This window comes from Triturus cristatus, chromosome 2_2, assembly GCF_964204655.1.
Source record: "Triturus cristatus chromosome 2_2, aTriCri1.1, whole genome shotgun sequence".
NCBI classification, from domain to species: domain Eukaryota; kingdom Metazoa; phylum Chordata; class Amphibia; order Caudata; family Salamandridae; genus Triturus; species Triturus cristatus.
Genome location: NC_140582.1, coordinates 818,566,756 through 818,594,046, shown reverse-complemented (window position 1 = coordinate 818,594,046; position 27,291 = coordinate 818,566,756). Strand labels below are relative to the sequence as shown.

The following is a 27,291-nucleotide window of genomic DNA, read 5'->3' as shown; positions in this document are numbered from 1 at the left end:
CCTATTTGGTACAATATGTACATTTGCATTAAAATAATATTTTTATTTTGGACATATTCTGTTTGTCTCTAACATGGGTAATACTGAAACCATCATCTTTACTCTACAAGTGTCCCACTTCTGTGAATCTTAAACAACGGTCATTTCCTATAGTCCTTTTTGGTCGCTAATTTTATCATTCTCCAACTTGCAAAGCCAAAGGTGTGCAAGCCTCAATTTCCCAAAATTACTACCTTCTGGTCATGGGCATCTTCTACGACTACGTGGTACTGTAATATCGCTGCCAGAATCTCGAGTGAAATAAATATTGCGTCCAACGTACTATAACCCATTGGAGGTAATAACAGAAAATCTACACTCAGTGGTAAGATACTTGTGTTAGCAATTTTTAGCACATGGTAGTTGTGTCATACGTTATTTCTGTGTATAACATTCTCACATACACTCTTCTAGGTTTGAGGTATCCTAAATGTAACATTGGACTCCTCAGCTGCTGTCCACCCTGGCAGCTGTGGCAGAGGAAGGATTGGAATTTAGACACAATAAATTATGTCCCTATCACTTACTGTCAAATAACAGAGCGGGCTGTCTTGACTGTTTATTTCCATACCAGAACTGCTTAATTATAGAAGGAGTTATACTATTGGTGAGCGCTTCTCGATTTCGCTCACACTGAAATAATATTCAGCGTTACTTTGCTGGTATGATACTGTGCAATAAAGTTAGATTGATTGAACAAATAATCAAAAGTGACATGCAGACTTCCAGACTGCGAAAATGCCTTTTTGCTTTACTCCCTAAAATGAAAGGGAAGGCTATCTAATTTCCGAAAGGTAAATGGCTTCTTACATATTCATTGGTAATAAATCCCTAGATGATATATTCCGGCTTGGGGTCTTTTCTCTATATGAAAGTAGGAGAATGGTGTAGGTCAAAACTTTCACATGTTGGAATGCCCGCCCTGTCTTCCATGCCATCACAGGGCCTATTTCAAATAGGTAAACTTACACTTTTGGGTAAGTTTACTTTTGTCTTGGTATTCACACACTACGTGTTATTAGTAAGTTTAAGACAGTGGAGACTTCGCAGTTGGGGCAGAGAACTTAGCACATAAAAATGTAGGACATGCCTATCTTTGTATGTACAGAATTATATGTCAGGGCCGTATGTGAGGATTATGCTAACCTTTCTTCACTTTATTTCATCCAGCAGCTTTAAAAACACAATTACCTTTCCAAGAAAACCCATTAGGGAAAGAGAGAAAACATTATAACCAATCATCAGTCAGTTCACGCAATATAGTCCATTAACACTGTTTATGCCCCCCTCTTTCTTCGCTGCTCAGCAGCCAAAAGTTAAGAACACTTCAATGCCTTGTTATCTCAGTGTATTTTTACCGCCTTATTTGTGCAATTTAGCGATTTGCAATGATTCCTGTATTGTTTTTATGCTTGTGCACGTTGTAAGTTGCCTTTATTTCAGCCGGTGGCAGCAGCGGATCTCAGTGCTCCTCACGTGGTAGTCTGACGGGGTTCACATGCTTACTATTCCACCTGCCGGCCACTAGAGGGCACTTGAAGTCGAACGAGATGCTCCTCTGGCTCCGTGGGTGTCGTGCGGCATTTCTGAAGCTGTAGAGACGCCGCCTGGCATCGCGGAGTCTTGGACATTTGCGGATGCCCAGTAGCGGCCCGTGGAGTGAGTTCCACAGGGTGGTGAGGCGGGGTGGGGGAGGGTCAGGGTGGGGGTAGTAAACTCCGGCTCACGGCCGACCAGAGAGAAATGCGTTACAGCGCGCGCAATGACATTCGTTTTATTTATTTATTTATTTACATTAATCTGGTCGGCCGTGATCCGGAGTTTACTACTGCCCACCCTGCCCCTCCCCCGCCCAGCGGAACTCCCTCCACGGGCCGCTATTGCGTATGCCACGTCCACCTAGGAAGCCTCTACACCTTGTCTGGGGTCTGTAATAATCGAGAACTAATGCTGGTAAAATGCTCAGTACATGGTGGCCACCACGCCCTTGGGGTCAGGTATGTAAAATGTAACCCCATATGCACCAGAGTTACTGTGCAAGTTCTGCCTACGGCGTTTGGGGTCGAGACCCCTATTTTGCAGGCAGTTGTGTCCACTCAGGGTGTCACTGTTTTGAGTCCTCAACTCTTTATACCCGCTGGGTTGCCTGGCGCCACAGGGATTCCTAACATGCAGGAATCAGAAGTTGAATATATGGAAGAGGAATCTGCCTCTTTCCTGCCTTTGGATGATGAGTTTTGAGAGGCATTGGATGCCTCGATACAACAGGCTGTGTCCCTGACCTTAGCACCCTTAGAAGAGAAAATTGAGAACAGGTGTATCAAAAATCGACACTTCGCCAAGCACCCTGCAGACCAGGGCGTCAATAAAGAAGCTTTTGAGCGCGTCGAGAAAGCATTTCTTCAAGGTCAGCCACAGACATCAGTGTCTGATTCCTTTGGTCTGTCTCCAGCCTCCGCCAGCCCAGCGGAGAGGTGGCGTTCCCTCTTAACTGAGGTAGACTCAACGCTATGGGACCTAGCAGCTTCAAAAGCTGGCCCCAGCATGGGCATTGTTCGGGGACCCTTCACATAAAGGAATTATGCCGTTTTTTTGTCACATTAAAATATCTTGATAAGGCACAGGCCTCTGTCTATAAGATCTTTTCTCCAAGAATTTTTGTTGTGGCTGGATTTTTCAGGATGCGTTTGTTCGGCCGTTTTGTTGCCAATGCGTCCTTAACAGGGCAAGGCTCCCTCCACGGGCAGGACCAGGACTCTGCAACTTTTACCCCTCCTGACCCTTCCACCACTCCTACGGGGGCTGAGGTGGTAGACGGAGCCAAGCCCAAGGTAAGGACTCTCCTTTCTTCTCAGTTAAAAGTAGGCGGACGATTTGCTCTGTTCAGTGAACTGTAAGAAGGTCATGTCTGATTCTTGGGTCCTAAAGATTTCGGTTGGAGTTTCTGGGGACTACCATACAGGATTTCAAACCCCGTCCTTTGGCCTTTACCAAAAGTCAAGCTTCCCTCAACAACCTAGAGTTAACGGAACTGGTGAAGGAAGGGGCGATTTTACCTGCAACTCAATAATTCAATGAATGGCTGGAATACCGCCATTTCAAGATGGAAGGGATTCATCTTGTGCTGGACCTTTGTAAGCCCGGGATTTGGTTGGTTCGCTTGGACTTCAAAGATGCTTATCTGACGGTCCCTATCTTCCTGCCTCACTGCAGATTTCTGCAGTTTCTTTAGGGTCATCAGTCTTCGAGTTTTAGACCCTACCTTTTGGTCTGTCATCTGCCCCTGGCTGTTTCACCAAGGTACTCAAACCGGTCGTGGAGATTCCAGCTTCATGGTTTCTCAGCAGACAGCAACGTCAATGCAGAGAGTGGTTTAGCGGGTCTGTCTAGGAGTGAGGAGACATTGATGGTGCAATTGGGCAGATTTTTAAGAAAGTGGATACTGTGGAGTTCAAGAACCACAGAACTAGCACCCGTGAAGGTCCTGAATTCCATGAAGGAGGACAGCCTGGGGAGAGGTGGATCGGCGGTGTAGGGGGACTAGACTCGGAGGGAGCATGGCCAGAAGCAGAAAGTGAAGTGGAAGAAAAACAAACAATGTCATGTCAAGAGTCCCTACTCCTACCTGGCCATGATCACCCTGATGATCCTAAACTTCAGGGAGAAGAGGCTCATGCTCTTCCATGTAAGACGATGTTTGCCATTAGGCTCACTTTGGGGGATGTTTTCTCATTGCAAGCTGCTGAAGCTAATACCACCACCCAAAGCCCCCTATCCTGGGGCCACAAAGGCTACATTACCCACCTCTAACCCTTTTAAGTCACTATCACCATGACACTTTAACTTCAGTAAAAACTTATAATCATACAAACCTGAGTCCTGTTTTTTTACTGACCCTAGAGTGTAAGTGCCACTAGAGTAAACAATTTATGTCATGACAGTGTGTAGCTTCATTGCAAAACTTTTGCAAACCCCTATTAGATGGAGATGTATGTGTAAAATGCAGCTGTTTTCACTGTTGTTGTAAACAAACATTTGGAGTGGTGATTGCCACAGATGTATTTAGCTGAGTGCTGCAATTGCACGATTGATCAGTTCCTTGGTGCACATAGACTTGGCTGTAGTGCAAATGAGTCTTACACTGCGGCACAGAGAGGAAACAAATTAGAGGAAACATTGAGGCCTACTATGCGAATGTTGTTCCAGTGTGGGCACACTTCAAAGTCCTTGTCCTAATAGCCACCGTTTTCAGGAGATGCTCTGTCCTCTCCAGCTGCCGGGTCAGGGAGGTCGCACCATTGTCTAGGCCAGAGGCGTGTTCCTTCGCCGAGATGAGTGCCATGGGGCTTTAGGCATTCCCCCATGCAGTCCAGCCACACAGCCAGGGTGCCGAAGCTGGTGTTGATGCCATGGAAGCCAGCCCGGATCTCTGCCATGAAAGTCGCAGAGCCCTCCTGGGGGTCTAGGAGCTGAGCTGAGCCATGCCCATCCTCCGCATCTGATAGGGAGTCAGACCGCCCTGTTGCCTTGGCGTGGTCAAAGTTTTGTTTGTGCTGTTTGTGGTCCCCACGACCCATGACGAAAGAATTCCCGGTGCACCACAAGGAAAATGGCAGTGGATCTCATGAGCGTACCATATGGGAAGAAGGTGACGATAATGGGGAAGAGGCCAATAGGTTAGAATATATTTCAAGGCCTCTGGGTGGGAGCCGGGACTCACAGGCACAGGTACCTGAAGGATCACCTGCAACCAAGCGGTACCACAGTATGGGGAAAAGCCCCAATTCGACCTGTCCAAAGTAAAAGCAATAAATGGCGAGGAAGTGGCAGATAACGAACAGTCAAATCCTGGGGGCAGCAAGTTAATTGGGAGGCAGAGGGCCACGCAGCGTGGTCTAGAACAATGGGGGGGGGGGGGGGAGACAGCAGGATTAGGCGATGGTAAAAATTCTGTGTGGATCGTCAATAGCGTAGCAGAGTCATGGAGAGGTGAGGGTGGCTCCAAGGGGATCCTGCAGGGCATTGAAGGAGCGTCTACAACATACTCACATGTTGCTAACTCATGCAGACACCGTTGACAGAGGTAAGTAGGTGGATCCAGCCTCCTCCCAGGGCCACCAAAGGAGGTATAATCAGGGGAGGCCTCCACAGCTGTATGCTCCAACAAGCTCAGGTATCCCGGGAGGTGCAACAACACCGGTCCCAATCCCCGACAACATGTGGCCGCCAAGCCTCCCACAACGGGACATTAACAGATGAGGAGGGAAGCGCGACATCCCAGTTCTGGATCATGAGGGACACCAAGAAAGGTGGAAGGAGAGAAGTACGAGTAGCGTCTCTCCTATCGGTCCTAATAAGGCTACGTGATCCGATATTCCAATGCCCACGTGCACGACCAGATCAGAGGTGGGCGCGGTTGGCAGGCCGGCGAGCCGGTGGGGTAAGGTGGAGGGCAGCACTGATCCAGAATGAAGAGAAGGAGAGGCAGTGTGGATGTGGGAGGAGGGCCCAGCGAGGCTCGGTAGACTCGACCTCAGTCTAAACTGCGGTCCTGTCTCAGCAGGGCCTCCAAGGCAGGCTAGGCCGCTCCCTTTTATCTAGCAGTTTTCGTATAATGAGGCAACAGTGGGGAAGCAACTGGTGTATCTTGGCCATCCGGGGGCTGGGAGTACAGATTTGCAACCTTTGAAGGTGGATGGAACATCCTGAAGTGCCGTAACCCTCAGGATCTGGGCTATCGGCGCCGGAGCTTCACTGCCTTGCGGCCATTCCAGTTAATGGTGTGGCCAAGCCCCCCTTAAAGACATCCTTAAGTAACCATTGCCCCTCTTGCTCCTTTCCTTTTCAATCTATCTAAAGGCACCTTATCATCTGCTGTTCCTGAGGTGGTGGTGTCTGTTAGAAATGGGATTTCTGGTTGGCTAGGGTATGCACATTAGCCAGGCAGAACCCACCATTCTAGTGAGGGCAAGGAAGTTACATACATAAAATAATCCCTGCTCACCCCCTTGGTAGATTGGCTAAGCAGTCAGGCTTATACCAGAGGCAATTTGTAAAGCATTTGCGCAACACACTTACACAGCAGTGACACACTAGGCACACCTCAAAAGAAACCCCACACAAGGATATATAACAATTACCTTTCTATTATTCATAAAAACACACTAGATCACAATCACATATATTACTGTGCCACTAGGAACTTGTCATGACTTCATAGGGATTACATAAATCACTGGGCCAATCGGGCCACTGTCATAAAACATCACAGTTAGGACGACCAGTAACTACTGGCAGGATTACACTTAGCGTCAAGCATTTGGCAACACCATCATCAGCAGTGCACTATAATAAACACTTGTAGAGTGCACGCATCTCATACCTTATCATTACTGTGCATTGTGCATACCATCATCACTTAAATCACTATACCTGTGGTGCAAAACCATGATAATGCAACATCACCTACATGTACTCTTCAGGGCCTAAATTGCAAGAGATGGCACCTGAATCATCGGGCAGTAAACGTGCCTCTTCCCTCGTAGGCTCCTGGGCTAACTGCCCACCTACCACACAGAATGCGTTAAAGTTATCCTTGGGGGGCCCCGTCTTGGGCTTGCGCCGCAATGCCCCTTCCAAGAGTAAGGGCTTCCAAAGAATGTGTCCCTCAGGCAGCTGCCCATGATCAGGTGGTGCAGCTGCGGACACGATCTTGTGTGTACACGCGCAAGCAAACAAACAAGGCTCAAGGCCAATCAGGCCCAATGTTGGGGAAACCTTCTCGAGGGAGATCTTCCCCTGTCTCACTGACCTGGCAGCTGCTGGATAGTGCCTCCCGCCTTGGCTCCTTGAACCGCAGCTGCCCGCAACCACGCGGTGCAGCCGCTCCAGCCCGGAAATATGGAAAGCAGACGGCAGGGCACGGAGCGAAGCCTTCGTCGGCTCCAAAGTTGTCAGCCCCGCCCACAACCAGGCTTCACCCCCGCCTGACTTCTGGCGGCTTCTCGCGTCTCGGCTGCAGAACACGGAGCTAATTCTCCGTCGAGTCTGCAGCCTTCAGTCCTCATTACGGCGCAAACACACTCCGCGCCCACCATATGTGGAAGAGGGGGCCCATTCCTTGGGCTCAGGAAAATAAAGTTGGAAGCGTCCACCACGTGTTCCTGGAGAGTGGGCACCAGACCTCACAGCGCGCTCCCAAAGCGCCTTGGCACTAAGGGAATAAAAGCGCCCCGCCTGCCATGGAATCCAGGGAATGCGAGGCGCTCACCAGCGCTTGATTAGGAGGCAATCAAAATAAAGCGCTCAGCCTATCTCCAACATGGAGACACGAAACTGGGAACTTGCAGCGCTCACCAGTGCTATGTTTGAGCTGAGCTCCTTTAAGAGCAACGGGGTTCTCCGTCTGAGGAGAACAGGCAGCAGGCCAGCACACAGGGTCCTTGGGCATAGATGCAGCCACTCCAGCAGATCACCACACAATATATAGTCCCAGTGACGGCTCCCTGCCAGCACAGCAATCCTCTGGTCCCACACAGTGTCTTCTTCAGTTCCAGTCAGTTCAACCAACATGGGGTCACAGCCCCAGTCCTTATAGTCCAAACGTCTTTGTTCTCCCCTAGCACAGGGCCCAGAGACCAGTCCAAACCAGTTCTGTGGGCACTAAAAAAATAATAAGCCTTGACTCCATGCACACCACAGGGGGGCGAAGCCAGCATTGTAGAAGACAGGCATAGCCCTATTCAGGTGCAGGTGCTAGTGCTACTCCTCCCACCACCCCAAATGCAGACCAGGCCTATTTAGGTGGAAGGGGCAACTCCTTGCGCTACTTTAAATTCATCCATGGTCTATTCAGCCTAGTGCTGAGTCACCCAGGCAGGGCAGGACACACCTCAACCCCCCCAGGGACTGGCTGGAGTGAATGCACATCCCCTCTTCGCCTGTCAGTCAGAACTAGACTGTCAATACACATCCAGGTAGGCACATAGACACATAAGCTTGCAGAAAAGCCTACTTCTAAAAGTGGCATTTCTAAAATAGTAATAATAAATATGCTTTCACCAATAAGCAGGATTTATCACTACTATTCTAAACATACCAAACATGGTCACGCTACCCCTCTCAAATCAGAAATTACCACTGAAGCACATATCAGGGAATCCCCAATGCAAACCTGTGAGAGGGCAGCATCACAGCAGTGAGAAACCAAATAGGCTGTTTGTCACTACCAGGACATGTCACACAGTTAAGGCACATGTCCTACCTTTTAACTACACCGCACCCTACCCATAGGGCTAGTTAGGGCCTACCTTAGGGGTGACTGATATGTAGTAAAAGGGGAGTTGCGTACGTGGCAACCACTTTATATGTCACGTCACAGCCCAGGAAACTGCATGCGCAGGCCCTGCAGTGGCAGAGGCCCGAGACAGGTTTGAAAGGCTACTTCGGTGGGTGGCGCAAACAGCGCTGCAAGCCCACCACAGGCATTTAATTTACTGGCCCTGGGTATATGGGATACCACAGAACAAGGGACTAATAGGTAAATCAAATATGCCAAACAGGTGTAGACAAATCTTACCAAGTTTTCAAGAGAGAGCACATGCACTTTAGCACTGATCAGCAGTGATAAAGTGCCTAGAGTCATAAAATTACCAACAACAGGTCAGAAAAAAACTACAGGAGGAAGGCAAAAAGTTCTGGGATAACCCTGCAAAAGGGCCAAGTCTAACAGTGTTGGTCTTGACTTGGACTCTGTGTCTCTAATACTCTTCCCGCATCAGCCCGGTTGCTTCTGCCTTTGCTATCATTATCTCCCTTCAAGTCACTCCACTGTGGTGTTCATTCACACACCAGTAGGCGAGGAGACAACTCCTGGGGAAATAAATCAGCTAAAATCAATCCAGATGGTTCAATGTTTGCTAGATCAGTAGTGCATCCAGCTCAATCTCCACTTAAAACATCATCCTACAACAGCACACATTAGTCACAGTTCCTGTACACATCACATCCACAGTACAGATTACACAGAGTTGTCTAAGTGTTCTCTCCCTCAGTGGCACATTCTTTCAATGAATACTGGCAATTTATATCATATAACCAATGTCCATACCCAATGTGAAAAGTTAAATGAAGTGGCACCAGGGTCCAGAGCATGATCATTGCTATATTTTATAATTTAAACAGCAGCAAGTGGGCCAATTTCCTTCCTTGCATTAGAGCCCGTGGCACACTGGCTACGCTACTGGTCTTGCGTCATTAGGCACTGCTGGGTATTCTGAGCATTTTTACTATTTAGCAGCTTTTGCCTAACCTGCTCTCCCTAATTCCTTTCTTGTTCCATGCAATGCCTGCTGTTGGGTCTGGGCTACTAAAAAGCCAGGTCTCGCTAAGCCTGGTTTGTTGATCTTAGCTATGGGTTTATGCTAACCTGCCATCTATGGCCTCTCTGGCACACATTGCAGTGAGGAACATCTGGATTAGAGTGGCATAATCATAGTCCAGAGTATCTCACTGTGACCTTGCACTGACTGGCCTTACTTTTTCAAATAACTGAAAACTAATACCCCTTACCTTGTCCATTACCACTGTCCCCAGCCAGCGCTATCCCTTTTAGCTGAGCAAGAGAACAACTGCTTTGTACTGTGCAGGCATTACCTATGCTTTTGCTCAATGGGTATTAAAGGAAACACACCAATGTTTGCAATCCCTTATGTAATATACTAAAGTCCCCTCAAGGCATAAAACTGGGTCCAAACACAGAATGTTCTCTAGGTCCAATTTTTGTAATTCATCCCTTCCTGAATTAGTCAAATTAATTTAACAGAAATAAACCAAAATTTCAAATCCCAGAATATTTTAGGAAGTCCAAAACTTTGAACTTTACGCTGAGCTTAAATAAATCTCAGTTCTAGCCTATGTAAATTGATATACACATCGAGCATACAACCTGAATAATGTGACTGGGTCACTTTCTAAACTCAAGGAAACAACATCATGTAATTAGTAGATCATTGCTAAATCATGCCTAGGCTATCTGGTTTTAGGTTTAAACCTATAATAACTGATAAAACCCCACTGAAAATGAAAATAGCCATCACCGGTGTAAACATATAAACACTGAAAAAACACCTTTGCAACCACAAACTAACTGCCATTTAAAGAAAGGAAAAGATGAGTGAAAGAGACATTTTTATTTCTTCCTGAAGGGGCAATACAATATAACTTTGTTATGCAAGGTAGCATCAGGAAAGACTGGGCTAACATTATTCTGCTTGAGTTTAGTTGTTTAGGGATGTCACTAAAACATTGTCTCTTCTTCCTTCTGCTTTATTCAGTTTTGTGGTCTTTGGTCTAAAGATGCAGTGTTTAGAAGCATGCTTTAGGTCGTATTTAGTTATTTTATAAACTGTAGAGAATCGGGAAATATCAAAATCATATTTGATATTTTGACTACATTTGATTTCACGGATAGGTTTACCCACAGACAGAGAATGGGTTAAGTCCTTTCGTACATCAGCCCCCTTTTCTACTGAGTCAGTATTAATTGCAAGTGAATTGCCAAACACCCCTAACTTTAAACATTCAATGCAAGATGTAGTGACAGGTATATGTGAAACGAATGTTCTCACCAAGCATCTGAGACCAGACGTTTGGTAAAAATGGAACGCATTGTCACTTGGGATGCTGCTGAAAAAAGTTCCTACCAAGTTCAATAAAGATTGGAGTGATGTTTTTTGTATTTGCAGGAATTCAGCTACATATGTGAAACAGTTGTATGATGGTCTGTCAAAATTGATACCTGAGCTGAAGTTCTTCCCTGTAAGAGATCCTTGTCACTTGCCAGATGGTATGCTGAAAGCATCTTTACAATCTTCAGAGTTAATGAAGAATGCTATTGACTCTGTAGTCCATTCTGGTGCAGTAAAACTTTATTTGGACCTCATATAGCCTGTGCACACACTATCTAGACCCATGTACTATCAGTGCAGAAAGCAAGCAATAATTACAATTAAATTATAATTCCATAAACACCGAAAAAACACTGTTTCTGTTGTTTTTAATGGCGCGAAAATGTGAAACCACTTATAACCACTGTTTTGTTAAGGTATTGAAAAAACTGAAAAAAACCCCACCAGAATTTACCAAAAATAGAAACTGAAAACAGGAAAGCCTAATCATGCCCAATCAAGAAATCCCTCAAAGCAAGCAAGTTAAAAATAAATGGCACAAAGGGACTTGAATCACAAGATTGAACTTTCGGATCAAACATCAGAGAAAAATCTAAGTCGTACCAAAAGCATGATTAATACATTAACCCACCCAAAAATATGATTAGTAGCAAAAACTGATCACACACAGACACAAACTTGCAAGATTGCATGCCAAAAAAGCACACAAACACACAAAGCAAAAACCCTAAAGGCCTTATTATGAGTTTGGGGGTCTGACTGCTTGAAAACTGCATTTGCAGCCACCAGGAGCCCACAAAACTGGCGGTCTTTAAACAGCCATATTACGAGTTGACCACGGTGCCAGCGGTGGGGCGGCACAGATCTTGCAGCAGTGGTGATTATTTTTCTGTATTTATCGATGCCTGTGTGATCATTTCAACTGCATATGGGTCGAAGGCACACCTATGTATGATACATGTGGAAAAATACCATCCACCCATTGCTGAAGTCTGGCCCCTATGTGGACAGTCCAGGCAAAGGGTATATGGTAGAAAAAGGACTCACCTGTACATCTCCGAAAACACTGTGTCGTATTCTTTGGGGTGAAGATAGTGCTGTGAAGGAGGGACCTATAGAAAGGGATCCACGTCAAACTCTGCCTAGAAGAACAGGAGAGGGGTGAGTATGCACCCCAAATCCTTAGCTACTGCTGACTTAAAGCTGGCGTCCGGACCACCACAGTCTGCTCGTCGGAAAGCCAACATGTAATACGGACGGTGGTGAAGCTCCTCAGTACCACCCGTTGGCAGCTGCCTTTCCTCAACAGCTAACCAGGCGGATGGCGGTGTGCTGGTAGTGTCTGTGGTTCAGCCGCGGTCTTCGGAAACGCAATCAACCCAACTCATAATACGGCAGTCGGATACCCAAAATCACCAATTTTGGACCGTCACCGCTGGTACAGAGGTTCATGGACCACCAAACTCGGAATAAGGCCCATCATTTTTATTTAATTGAGTGAACTATTTGTATAGTGCAAACATGGCCATGTTGATAATGGAGTGCTTAACGCATAACAAGAAATACAACAAAATTATTTGAAAGAACTTGGGGGCTTGGTTGAGCGGGTGAAACCCTACTCAAGCGGCAACCACAAACCTTATGAGGGTGAGGCACAAGCAAACCCCAATTTAGCCTGTGCTCGACCCTTGAGTAGCTTGGCACAGAGCAGTCATTTTTAACGTAGAGGCAATGGGTAAACAGTAATGAAGTGAAAACACAACACAAGAAAAATCCCAAATCAATTTCGAAAAATTGAGCAGAATTCATAAATAAAACAAGACCCAAACTACAAAAATCAAATCAGTAGAACTGGAGGTATGCAGTTTTAAAGATTCAAGTGAAAGTAAAAAAGCCCAAATAGCCACTTGTGGCTATCCGGTTGTGCAAGACCAGGAGAAAGATAATAGTTCAGCCGACCATGATGGAGCACGGGTCGGATACAGGGAACAGGTTAGTCGCGTTGAAAAGTTATCTTCGCAGTCCAGCTCAGAATCCTGTTTGCAGAGTAGGGGGCTGCAAAGCGCAGAGAAGGTCGTTGATGTAGCATGAAGAGCAGGGCTGGCGCCGTGGACAGTCATCACTTTACCACAAAGATCCTGTTGTCGTCATGAGCGAAGGGACCGGAGCTTCATAGTGGCGCTCTCCGTGGTCAGATGATGTTATAGGGTGAAGAGCCTAGTTGATGGAACTTTGCGCTGGTGGGTTGTGTGAGTGACAAGTGCTCTTTGGACTATGTAATGCTCCAGCTGGTTTTTAGGCTTTTGTGAATGATAATTTCCAGACCATTATTAATGTTTTATATTGTTATCTACTTAGACAATATGTTTATCTATTTTGTTTATGTTCCTGCACACATTTAACATGTGCCAGAGGTATTATCTCAATTGACGACGTGAGATCTATATGTTAAGATTAGAAATGTGAGTTTCATCAAGTCAACGTATCAAAATAAAGTAAAAAAACATAAAGTAATATTAACATGCTTTGAGCCAAATTTCATGCCACGTTATTATCCCTCAACAAAAAAACAAAATTCCTGCTTGCTCCCTATTTGTCTGCTTTGTATCGTTTTCTGTTGAGAAAAAATCAGAAAGGAACCAGAAAGACACAGGTGATGTACAGATGTTTAAATATCCTCCTTGATATTCTAGATTTTAAATAGAGGGTATGCCAACTTCGATTCCCGCACAGACATCGAGAACCTAAACAATTTTTCATAATAGAGATTTGGACTCACTCGTTTACGTGACAAAGCTCTAATTCTCAGATTTGCTTTTTGGCCGTTGTTGACTGAATGTTGTGTAGAGATCTGCAGATCTTGACATATCCAAGGATTAACATGCATATTATCTGGGTGACCTACCTTCTTTCATTTGGCTTAAAGTATTTTCAAAGTCTAGCAAAATCCCATCTGGTCAGATTATGAAATGCAGGGGTTCACACACAACTCCTTTGGCACTTTTTTCACACATTTTAATTTTTTCACCTAGACTACAATCCAGTGAATGTCAAATATGGCAGCAATGTGATAAATGCAACTGAAAATCTGACTTACTGCAGTTGGTTCGGGTGTTGGGCATCGCACAGACGGGACTGCTTCCACATTGTGTCGGACCTGTATGTAACAAAGAAGCCATTACTGATATGAAATAATAGCCATTCTATAGAAATATCCATGACCCTGATTGGATATACAAGCATAGTGGTGAATGCTAATATTTAAAGTAGGACAAGGAGCAATGACATGAGGCTATACGAGAGGATAGGGACTGAAAAATAACACAAATACATACTTACTCATCCACAGCCTTGTGGATGGAAGAACAAAAACATCTATAATAGATACAAGGGAATTGTCAGTTATGGGAGATGAGAGAAAATCGATAGATCACGTGTGCAATGCGGTAATAACTGAATTTTATAACCTGGACTGTACTTCTACCTGCACCAACTACCAGGGCCAGACTGGGAACGCAAACCAGCCCTGGCAATTACATCAGACTGGCCGGGGGAGGGGGGTGCTGTTGGGAACTCTGCTGCTGCGCGTTTGTTACAGGGGGCCGGTTTTGCAGCAATTTAACAAAAACAGCCCCCACCAGTCCAAAACCGGCCCCAACCCTTCTGGCCCAATGGGAAAACGCCCGGTGCCCACTACAGCCAGTCTGGCCCTGCCAACTACTCTCAGGAATGCTGTAAGTCTTCTATCAAGAATCATATTTTCTCACTAAAGTAGTCAGCGACTACTTTCCCTTGGCAGTCACTCTAAATACAGTTTTCCTTCACCACACATCCTAAACTATGTTCCTTCAGATTTCTTTCCACAAACAAATAAAACAACAAAGGCCAGTAGCCAGTAACATGCGGAGAGATACCATCCTGGGTTAGCGCTCCAGCGGCACGAACCACCAGCCACTATTTCATGCATCCCGGAGGGCGGTTGCACAGTTGAGGAGACACGCGACCACCGTGTGATTCAGGGGGTAATTCTCGCCTGGTATTTATACTGTATGTTACTGCCTTAAAAACTAACATTTTAATATAAAAGCTTGAAACTGATATTTTTAAAAGTGACCTGTAGTGTATGTATTGCGCCTCATAGAGCGCTCTCACTGCATGAATCACTTTAAAAATCTATGCTGCATTCTGAGCATAAGTGGTGGTGGGGAGGGGATCGATCACACTGATAGATGTCATCTTGGGCTAGCGCTTCAGCTGCTCAAACCACCAGTCAGTATTTAATAAAGCCCGGGGCGCGATTACGCAGTTGAGACGACACACGTCCAATGTATGTTCGAGCGGGTAATTATCGCCTTGTATTTTACTGCCTTTAAAACAAAAATTTTAACATAAAAGCTTTCAAATTATATGTTTTAAAGTTACCTGTACTGTAGGTATTGCCCATGTTGTAGCGCTGTCCCTGCACCAGTCATTTAAAAAAATTTGCGCTGCATTCTGAAGAGAAGCCATCTTGGGTTAGAGCTCTAGCTGCTCATACCACCAGCCGCTATTTCATGAAGCCCGGAGCGCTGTTGTGCTGCTCATGCCCTGAATGTGAGCCAATGGCAAGCCCCTCTGCCCCCGAATGGGTCCAGGAACAATGCTCTAAGTCACGCAAATATGATCACATACTCTGCTCAGCAACTGGTCGCACTAAGGGGGTTTATAACAGAAAATGTCTCCATTCGATCGACCTTACGAAGGGAACCTAACGTGTAAAGACTGTGCGTTCCCTCCCGCAGCAGTTCCCTCACCCAAGAGCACCAGCCTCCCCAAGCCCAGCTGGAAAATGATTCTAAAAAATTGTAGATCTCTACCACGCCATAAGTTGAATTTTTTTTCGCTCCTGGAGGACGAAAACCAGACAACCTTTATCTGACCGAAACCTGGCTCCATGATAAGTCAGGACCAGACATCGCCATGGCCCTGTCTCCCCCTATTCACTATAGAACATTCAGAGGCAAAGATGACAGGAAAAGTGGACAGCTTGCGATCATACTAAAACAGATTTCCATGTCTGAGTGAACCCCCAAAAACTCTCACATGCGAAAGTATGACATTTACCATTTCTCTGTCTCCCACATTCACTTTTTCAGGAGTGCTCATCTACCGCCCCTCTGGCCCTGCAGGTCAATTCACCCAGACCATTCCAGAGGCCCTGGCCAACCTGGCAGTTTGGAAACCCCCCCTGACTGTTTCGAGGGATCTCAAACTACATTTCAATGAGTCACCCGACACCCAGTCTGCTGGTCTCCTGAAAGATCTGGCAGCCATCCAACTCACCCAAGGAGTACAGGGCCCCACTGATGAAAAAGGACACTTCCTCGATACAATTTTTACTAACTATCCCCACTCACAGGTCTTGGACCCTTTACCCATTATCTGATTCGACAATTTCATGATTCATATGTACCTCGTCACCACTGGCTCACCTAGATCCCTAAACCGTCTCTCTGGAAACACCGCAGATGGTCCCAGCTTAATCACAAAGACGGGAACGCGTAATTACATTTTGTAATTTAATTTAAGAAATTTGTAATAGTTGCAGCTACCCCGAGGGCAAATAGGGTGTTCCAGGAAAAAGATTCAAAATAGCTGTCTCCAGATTTTTGCTAAAGATAAATAATGAATTGCAATTTCTAAGATCATCAGGCAGAGAATTCCATAGTTTTGGACCAAGGTATGCAAAAGAGTGGCCCTTCATAGTGGTTAGACGAAACTTAGGTACAGAAAACAAAGCTCAATTCGAGGATCTCAGGGATCGAGTAAGCTGATAAGGAACTACCAGTTCCTGAATTTATCATGGTGCCAGGCTCTGTTTGGCCCATATAACACAGTGCTTTAAACTCAATGCATTTAGAGACTTTGAGCCAGTGCAATTCCTGAAACAAATGGGGGACTGAAGTATATTTCGGCAATCGAAACAGCAGACTAGCAATAGCATTTTGAACAATCTGCAAGCGATGGACCGAAGTCTTATCGCACCAAGGTACAGCACATTGCCATAGTCAAATCTGGATATGACTAGAGCCTGAATTACAGTCCTTGAACCTTTTTCAGCCATTTAAGGACTGCAAATCAGGTGGCAGTAACTTTAGTCACCTGTGGTTTCATAGAAAGCTTATCACCAATTAGAAAGCCATATTTTTTAACTTAGTAGAAGGGGTAGGCAGAGTCGCTAAGGATTCTGCCACTGTCTCGGGCCACAAAAAGAGGAGTAGTTCCCCAGGCCATGATCTCAGTCTTGCCACCATTAAGCATGAGTGCGTTTTTATTTATCCATGAGGAAATTTTCATCAGGCCCAGTTTCAGCAAGGACAGTCATGGTTCTGAGCTGATGATAAAGAAAAGATAATCTGTGCATCATCGGCGTATGAAAAAAGGGTAAGCTCGCAACTCTCTATTAAGTCCACCAATGGGGGGACATAGATGTTAAATAGCAAGGGGCTCAAAATGGAACCCTGTGGAACCCCTCAAGTCAGGGCTTGTGGCTTGGATCTCACATTAGCCAAAAAGATCTGAAATGTATGGGCTTTTATGAGTGAAACAAGCCACCTCAAGGCAGAACATCTAAGGCCTAAAGACTCCAGTCTGCCAGCCAGGATAGAGTGAGACACCGTGTCGAATGCCGTGCTCAAATCCAGCAGAATCAATGCAGCAGTACCTCCCGTGTCAAGATGTTGTCTTAGATGTTCCATCACTCCAAGAAGGGCGGACTCAGTGCTGTGCCCAGCCCTGAAACCTGATTGTGAGGAATGGAGAAAATGATGGATCTCAACAAATGCAGTGAGTTGGGCATTGGCATACTTTTCCAGGACTTTGGAAAGGACTGGTAATAGAGAGATAGGTCTAATTCAACAAATAAGAATGATCCAAATTGGCTTTTTTTTTAAAGAGGAAGAACCAAAGTATGCTCTCACCTCTGAGGCACAATCCCATCCCTCATTGATGAATTAAGAAGCTCCAGAATCACAGTTAAGACAGATGTATCCAATACCCTGAGCTTAGCTGGAGGAAGAGGATCCATCAGAGAACCTGATTTGATAGTTTGTAAGGCAGTCAGGAAGGATGCAAGATCCAGAGGAGACCATGCACTTATTTTGACATCACCCTCTGCCTAAGTTGCCAGGTACTTAGTAAAACCTTCCCCTCCCGGGCCCGGACCCGCTTAATGCTAATAACACAATCTCAGAATGGTTGAATCAATCCCTAGTTCAAACTATTCCCAGAAAAACACTACCTCTTGAAAAGAAAGGTAGGTCTGCGCCCTGGTACACCCTCCTCCTACAAACACTTTAAAAAAGTGCAAAAAAGCAGAAAGGGCGTGGAGGAAGGACTAAGGAGAACTCAACAAAGCCATATATCACACAAAGGTGAAGATTCATCACGCAAAAATTAAAATTGCCCAGGCGACCCATTATGAAACCAGAATAAATGGGGCAGCAAACTCCCCTAGAGAGATCATCAAGATCACAAAGCATTGCTGGAACCCACGCCCCAATGAGCCACATACTGAACCTTCAGATGCAAGGTGCAACAACCTGCCCATCTATTTAAAAAATAAAATAACCGATATCTACCACTCCTGCCAAGACACAGAGAGATTAGGATCCCAACTTCCATACTTCCATAATAGCTTCAAGGAAAGCAGATTCAATGTTCTCTCAGAATCCCCCCCCCCTGAAAACTTCAGTACTCTCTTTAGCCAAGTCAAATCAGGCTCCACCCTCGACCCTGCCCCTCTATCTGGAATCCTCTCCCTAGTAGCAGAATACATCTTCCCCATTCTGCTCGACATGGTCAACCTGTCTTTTGTGAAGGGTATAGTGCCTCAGGCGTGAAAACACACTATGGTCAAAACAATTTGTTTTAAAACCTAACCTAGATTCTGCTTACCCGGTAAATTTCAAACCAATCTCACTCCTCATAGAATGAGCAAAGTGCTGGAAAAACAAATAAATAATCTTCTTTCTGAATTTATCAAATCCAACACTATCCTTCACCCCACTCAAACCTGTTTTCGGCCTAAACACAGCACCGAAACTGCCCTTCTAGTGGTGGTGGAGGACTAAAAAAAGAGGCTTGACTAAGCGCACTAAGCCATGAATCACAACATCTTCTTAAAAAGGATTCACACGACCAGAGTATCAGGGATTGCCCTGGACTGGCTTAGTTCATTTTTCCAGGACAAATCATTCCAGGTATGTGAGAAGTCCTGCTCCTTTGACACATTCCCTCTCAAATGAGGAGTCCTGCAGCGATCATCCCTGAGTACCACGCTTTTTAATCTATATATGCAGCCATTCGCGGACATTGTAAAACCATTCAGGATCTCCATAGTATCTTATGCGGATGACACCCAACTGTTATTCTCATTTACCCCAGACCTGGACCCCGTAGCTCCCACCCTGGGACCATATCTGGAATTGGTAGCCACTTGGATTGACAAATCATATCTCAAGTTGAAGGGAAACAAGACTAAATTGATGATCTCAGGGAACAATCCTAACCCACAACAGTCCCTGGACTGGCTGGAATGTCTTGGCCTGCCCCCTGGACCCAAAAGGGTTATAGAAAAAATTGGGGGTATGCCTGTATACACTTCTATCAACGGAAATCCAGGCCATTAAACTCTCAGACTGCTGTTTTGGAATCCTTTGAATGGTATGCAAAATCCTCCACTTACTCGCCCCGACATCTAGAATGCTCGTAGTCCAGGTACTGATCCTCTCCCCCCTGTTCTATGGCAACTCGCTTTACCTGGGTGTGTCCCAAAGCAGTCAGTAGCACATTACAAGTCATTCAGAACACAGCTGCATGGACCTTCTTAAAGATACCTATACACACCCCAGTCAGGAAAGGTCTGGCAGACCTGCACTGGCTACCAGTCGCCCAAAGAATCAAATTTAAGGCCATGTGCATTGCACACAGAGCGCTATGAACCCAAGGACCGCCCATCTCTCGCCAACTCACTACCCCATATATCCCCAAGAGGGTCTTCACATCCTCCCGTGCACAAAGGGCCTTGGCTCCCCCCATTACAAGAGCAAGGAGTAGAGGATGTTAGATCAGCTTCAATGTCTCTAATTTTTGGTACTCCCTTCCCTTGCACTGTGTACATTGGACTGTAAACATTCCCTTGAAAACTACTCAAAACGTGATTATTTGAGAACTCACCCCGACGGAGCAATCTACGCAGTCATTGTCGTTCATGTAGTGCTGGGATGCCTACGGGTTGCCATGCGCTCTACAACTGCAAAAAGTATAGTATAGTCTGCTCACTAGGCGACCTGTGTCACCCAAAAATATATTTTAAAGTCTTGTAGCATCCTCTGCTGCCATTCTGGCCAGAGAGATCGTACATCCCTCCCTTTCATCTGGAGAGGTCCCTACAAGCTAAAAACATCTGAACTCAAACTCATTCTAAGGAAAGACGTGACCAGTCACATCTGATGAACTATAGACCTACATCCAAAAGTCATTTCTGGGTAAGTCTTTTGAAAAAAACAGGTCCTCTCATTTTCTTTAAACAACATCCTATCAAAAAGCTTATGATTCTAATGGAGTCACTGTTTTCCTTTTACTTTACTTTTTCATCAGCCTATGATACCGTTTACCTCCACCAACTACTACTCCAAAGACTGCGCAACACATGAATCGAAGGTACAGTTCCTAACTGGACCAAGTGTTTTCTTACCGACAAAGCCCACTCTGGCACCCTTCCTTTATTCACCTCCTGGAAGGTGTCCCACAAACCCCGACTTCTATCAATCTTCTCTTGAAAGAATACCAGTCCACATCCTAACACTCATAAATTATTTCAAGCTTAACTGTTATAACTATGCTGGCAATACTCCGATCATCTCAAAAGTGGAAAATCCTTGGACCTGGACACCATCGCATATGATATCAGGCAACAGACCGCTGGAAGCTACCAATCCATGTAAATATATAACTTGCCTTAAATGGAGAGCCTCTTTGTGGATCATGGGAAGAAAATAGGACTGCCCAAACCAGCTTGACAGAAGCGAAGAACCTGGTGTGACCATGGTCAGTAACCTCTTGTTCCAAATTCAAGATAAGCAAGTGAGCAAAGGCACCATTTACACTGTAAGAATACATGCAATTCCCCAAAAGGGTCCAAAAATTGATAGGCCAAGTACTGTTATAACAAATCCAGTAGTATATCTGAGTAGATGTGACTGTATATTGCCCTGCCCTGCCCTGGCTGCAGGTGGCAAGAAAAATGTATTTCTGAGCTCTTGACATCAATCACTGCGGCATCAGTGTGGCAGGACCAATCAAAACTGAGAATCTATAGTAAAAGCAAGAAACTCAGAAATAGAGTTTCCCCTCTGTTGATCACTGCCCCGTTAAAAACACACATTTCCCTGTACATACATGCAAAATCTACAACAACTGTCCAGCAAGTATAATTAGCACTTATTTAGCATTAGAAAAAGCATTAGTAGCTAGCTATTCTGAGAAGCATGATTCACAGGCTTTCACCTGCTAGAGCTAGTGTTATAAGTATGTAACTCACAATCATATCTTTCAAACTCCTTTTCATCCTAATTTAATAGCGGATCTGCTATGTTCCCGCTGTAACATGATTGTAGCAAACCTCTGAACCACAAACTACTCATAGCCTACACATTAACGCTCTTCCAAACATGCTTAAAAAACTGATTAGTTATTTGATCATACAGAAAGAACTCTGAGGTCTCATGAGGGGTAGAAAAGCCGTATACAAATGCTACAATACAACGCAATCAGGAAACAAGCACTGCCAAACACAACAGGTTTGGCATTTGTATGGTGAATGCATACTGACTGACTGCAGAGTAGGGCGACAATGTGAACAATGGTATTATTGTTGTGTATAATAACCTGTTTTTACAGAGCTACTGCTGTCACAATCTATCACGGTGAAGGCATTTTTGTTTGGTAAATTAAATGGTGTTTATGTTATCAACTTTGGAAGGCAGGAAGACTGAGAAAGCCCTTACACGTTTTAACAGGGTCCCTGCAGGCCACACAAATCTTGGTTGCAGGTTCTTAACCCAACGAAGTTACACAGGGCAGATGTACTAAAAGACTGGTCACAAAAAGTGGTTGCAAATTGCGGTGGCCTCAACCAAACAGCAGACCACTATCTCTGTGTTTCCATTCCCAAATACACATTTTTTAATTAGCTTGTGTTCCTTAACGAAACCAGTGCTGCTATTTAAAAAAAAAAAAAGATTTCCCATATGAGAAACCATCATGGGGAGAAGGTAGACATGATGGTAAATGATCAATGTTGTGATCGCAAATCATTGATACATATTCCATACTAAACCACAGTTAGATGGAGACGTCCCTTCCTAATTGCCCTCTGAGTCTCTAAAACTATTTTGCAAGTTGAAAGGGCTTTTCGAACTTGAATAATAGGTTCAATACACTTTGCAGTCGCAAACCCTGTGATTTTGCAAATAGCAGGGTTTACAGTCGCTAAACAGTTCTTCTGACCTATACACATCATATTAAGAAATGGTCAAGGTTTCTTTCTTTAGTATGAAGAGGGTTAATGCGTCTGCCGCAGAACTGTACACCCTGCAGTGAAGATTTACAGTGAGATGGGGAAAGACAAGTAAGTGTGTGACTCTTCCAATCGGTACCTTTCAGCTAAAAATAATAATAATACCTGTCATTACAGCATCAAAAACGCCTAAGCTTGCAATATGAAGGCACTATATATTCCACGCTATAGATAAGCTTTGCTTTGAATTGGCCAGCATTTTTCACTGACAAGCTTTGTCAGTTGTTTTATCTCATTGTGTGGGTGTGATTTTGTTCATTATTCTCGAACCCGCTCAGCAAGTTCACTAATGATCTGGAATACTGTATTGCTGAGAGAATTTTAGAAGAATTTACCAAGCATACATGGCAAGTAAATTGTTTACTTCAGTTTTTATGCCATGCGGTACCTACCTGATTGGCCCTGATGAAGAACTCATTTGAAACTACTCTAGAAGTGGGTTGAAATGTCAACGCCTGTTTGTGCTGACTCTTATTAATGTATGCGACTGTGTTCCAAGAAAATTGTAAGGCTGCTGAGTCAGCATTGTTTGTTATTACTCATCAGCGCACTTTGTGTTCACTCTTGTCATTATCACGATCACTGTTCTGTTTTCTGGAGCACCTGCTTCATGAATCACTTCATTGCATAAAGAAAATAAAAAATAACTGTTCCTGTTTTTCCCAAATTCGTTTATTGTTTTTGCTTAGGAAGCACAGGCCAAAAGCTCCCTCTGATGGAACTATTGCACGTGTCATTAGCATTTAACATCCAGGTTCCCATGAATACCATGTTGTCTAATGGTTAATTAGCAGTCCCACTGAGAGGTGTCCCATTTCCATTGAGAGCGATAGGCTCTCATTGTCTGTGCTTTATATCAGCCTTGCAATTCAAGTCTTAAACAATGGGCACAAGGGCTCACAAACGAAGTGACAGAGTCTGAATGCCAGCGAGATAACTCCGCTTTCTTTACATGAGTTGGAGGTACGCACCAATAAAATAAAATGATTTATGTGTAGTAACTTATAGCCCCATTTCCTGTAGGTTTGAGCTGGGGTCTGGAATGCTGAGAATGAATAATGTCATAGAATGTTTGAGTGTGTCGTGTGGTGCAAGCTAGGAGAGAAGGGGGCAGATTTATGAGCCCCTTGCGCCACTTTTGCGTCACTTTTCCCATGTTAAAAGTGACGCAAAAGTGGCGCAAGGGGCTCATAAATCTGCCCCAAGGAGTGGAAGGGAGAATGGAGCCCTACAGGACCACCCGCTGTTGCTGTAACGTAAGAGAACCTATCTGAATAGCTCCTGACTCTTCTATGAAGAACCTTCCAGTTCAACATTACATAATGTAGCACCGTGTAAAAAATGAAGAAATATATTAGACACAGGAGAGTGAGCACTTCCGATATTACATAGACCGTCCAATGGAAGCGGAAGGAACCAAACAAACAAACAGCCAATAGAAAAACTGAGAGACTAAAATGTTCCTGCATGCAAATGCAGAATGTGACTGACAAAGTCTCGAGAAACAGGCTGAGAAGTTCAGGAGCGAAAGAGGCCAAGGGCTGAAGGTGACTGACCCAACGCCCCTTTCTTTGTACAGAGAGGGTACGTTGAATACGTTTGCCATAAAAGACTCAAGCGCCGTTGCACATTAACCCTAAAATCTGGCTGTCTCAATTTGATTGGCTGCATCTATATACATGTTTGTGGATACTTTCCTTGCAGTGAAAAAACGAAAGCAGATCAGATCAAATTATATCTATATTTGAACACAGACTATTGCATTCCTGGAAAATCGTTCTTTTCCTGAAAGCGAATGATGAGCTTTCAACCAATCCTCACTTTAGGACAGAAGTAAGTGAAGAAACATTGTTGCTACCAGCAGCCCAGTTTTCTTTCTAGTTTCTCACACCCACTGTGGTAAGAGTTTAGCAGAGCTCGCAAGCAAATCATGCGTGGTGTAATAGATGACATCTCAAATGTCGAGACTCTGGAAGAAACAGTGAAGATGCATACATTTCTGAAAAAGGAATTGCTTCAGATGTACAATTTGTGAAGAAGGATCACTGCAAGTAATGTATCCGAGCACAAGGAAGACGATGTTTAATTTATGTTGCAAATAATGCTCTTTTACTTGCAAATAAATGGCTAGTATATTTGAACAAAGGCTCCGATGCACTGGCACACATCTACATCCTTAGTTGTGAAATCCCAGAGCACAGAGGTCTGGTCCTATTTAGCTCTGACATGGTGGAAGTAACTGCATTGGCATTAGATGGTATTCGTATGGGCACTGGAATCGACACATACGCTTTCAACTAAAAGTAGTATATACCATGCAGTGTGGCTCGTCTCAGTGCCCTACTGCAAGTAGGATCCACCGATAAGCATGGATGCAAAAGTTTTTACTAGAAACACGGCGGCCATGTTGGTACAGGAGCCACTTGTTTCCCAGAATAGGGTGGGAGAATTTCTTTCATTAGCAGTTCTGCTGAGCTTGATGGGGACGGGCATCAATAACATTTCTAAATTCAATGAAAGCAGCTATCAATCATTGCTCAACTTCCCCCCTGCCATCCACCACAGTGAAGTGCGTGTTAGAAGGGGGGCTACACCTCAGCGGGATCCTCTTCCCGTTATTTGTACACTTTAGGGCACTGTGAGGCATGGTGTCTACAACAAGGCATAAATAAGTGGGAACAGAAAACTCATCAGCAGGCAGTGCTCTGGGCTGTTGGGCAGTGCATAGAGCTTCTATGACCAGGGCAATAGGTCAGGTCTGGGACTGGAGGGGACCACTGTCTTCGTTCCCCCTGTGCATAGGCTCATTTAACAGTGAAGTGTGACTGGCACTTCCATACACAGGCACACCACCACCCTCAGCGACTCCGCTCCCTCAGACAACGACCCCACCACTGCCGCCCGCACCCTACACAAATGGATCACCAGCTGCACAAACGCCGTCGCCCCCTCAAGAAAACCTCCAACCCTTGCACCAAGACGGCCAGATAGTTCTCCACCGAACTCCGGGAATACAAACAAACCTGCAGACGTCTCGAAAAACTAAGGAGGAACTCCAAAACCCTGGCAGACCTCGACAACTATAAAACAGCCGTCATTGCCCACCACCAACTCATCAAACATTCAAGGAAGAAAGCACTCCACGACAGAATTTCCGCCCGCGCACACAACAGCGAGGAACTCCTCTGCATTTTCAAAGAGTTCGCCCAACCCAACAGCGAATTCACCGACATCCTACCCTCCCAGTACCTCTGTGACAAACTCTTCGCCTTCTACCATCACAAAATCAACATCATCTACAGCAACTTTGACAATAACAACCTCCACATGGAACCCACACACACCGCTTCCAGCACCGCACAGCCAACGCTGGACAGCTGGATCCCCTTCAGCATCGAAGACACCCTATAGACCAAGAGGACCACCCACTCCGGTGCCCCCAAAGACCCCTGCCCCCACCACATCTACCACAGACATTATTGCACGAGCTACAAAGAATCATCAATCAATCCCTCGAGACCTCCTCCTTCCCCGATGACTAGAAACACGCCGATGTCAACCCTCTCCCAAAGAAACCATCAGTGGACCCCCACCGACCTCAAGAACTACAGACCGATCTCCCTACTTCCCTATCTGGCGAAAGTCCTTGAAAAAGCTGTCAAAAGCCAACTTGCCTCCTTCATCGACGAGAACAACATCGTCGATTCCTCCCAATCAGGCTTCAGGAAAAACCACAGCACAGAGACAGCCCTCATCGCCGCAACTGACGACATCCCCTCTCTCCTCCACAGAGGTGAGACTGTGGCCCTCATCCTCCTGGACCTCTCTGCGGCCTTCGACACAGTCTCACACCGCACCCTAGCCCACAGACTCCACAATGCAGGAATCCGAAACAAAGCCCTTGATTGGACCTGCTAATTTCTCTCCGACAGAATGCAGCAGGTCAGACTACCCCCCTTCATCTCGGAGCCCATGCCAACCACCTGCGGAGTCCCCCAAGGATCATCCATCAGCCCTACCCTGTTCAACATCTACATGGACCCTCTCGCTCCCATCATCAGATCACACAGACTCAACATCGTATCGTACGCAGACGACATGCAACTCATCCTCTCACTATCCAACGAACCCAACATGGAATGGAAGTGGTCGCCAGATGGATAAAGAACAGCTGACAAGTGCGAAGAACACATTTAGGAAATATAATATCACAAAGAGTGGACCTATAGGATATATAGAACAGATATGTAATCAACCAGGTATATATAAAAAATATATGCTTTATTTATATCACATTGTTTTTAATATAGTTGTTTTTTTCTTTTTTTAGAGAAAAAAGTACAGAAAAAAAGAATGTTATAAAAGCAGATAGTACAATGTAATTGATGAAACTGAGGAGCTATAGATCAAAGTACCAGTCCATCATTCATTTTTGGCTGTGCAGGCACACTCATTCATTCACTTGTCTTGCGATTGTTTGTATACAATTATTTTCAATCTTACAAGAGTAAGGAGCATGGGTGCTTTATATTTTTCAGATAGGACAGGGACTGTACACAAGAATCATTACAGCTCAGTATAAAGATGCATCATCATAATTAAAAACATTTAGCACTGTCATGGCTGACGAAATTTATATCCTACGCGCGTTTCGGCGTTATGCCTTCATCGGGTAGCCATGTAAAATACCCAACCTTCTCTACTTTTGATGGAGGTCCTCTACTGTTGTAATAATAGCAAGGTAAAGTAGGCAGACATAAAGTACCTGTGCTGGGGAACCAAAGATATATCCTGCCAACACGTCAAAACGAACGCCAACGTAATTGGAAATCAGGGAGGTTTAAATGTACTGCTACGCTGTCCTGATGTTGCCGAGTTTTTTAGACCCTAGAAGTTCGCACTATGGGACAAATGATAAAAACATGTCCTGGAGAGTTTGTTTGA

The 27,291-nt window shown here is 45.0% G+C and overlaps 1 protein-coding gene across 1 annotated transcript in view; it reads right to left on the bottom strand.

The window, feature by feature from the left end:
• Positions 1 to 27,291, bottom strand: part of CORIN (corin, serine peptidase) — a 1,570,916-nt gene that overhangs the window by 364,671 nt on the left and 1,178,954 nt on the right. The window contains exon 10 of the mRNA XM_085642146.1: positions 13,825 to 13,884. Coding sequence (XP_085498272.1) covers positions 13,825 to 13,884 — 60 coding nt within the window. The remainder of the gene's footprint in view (positions 1 to 13,824; positions 13,885 to 27,291) is intronic.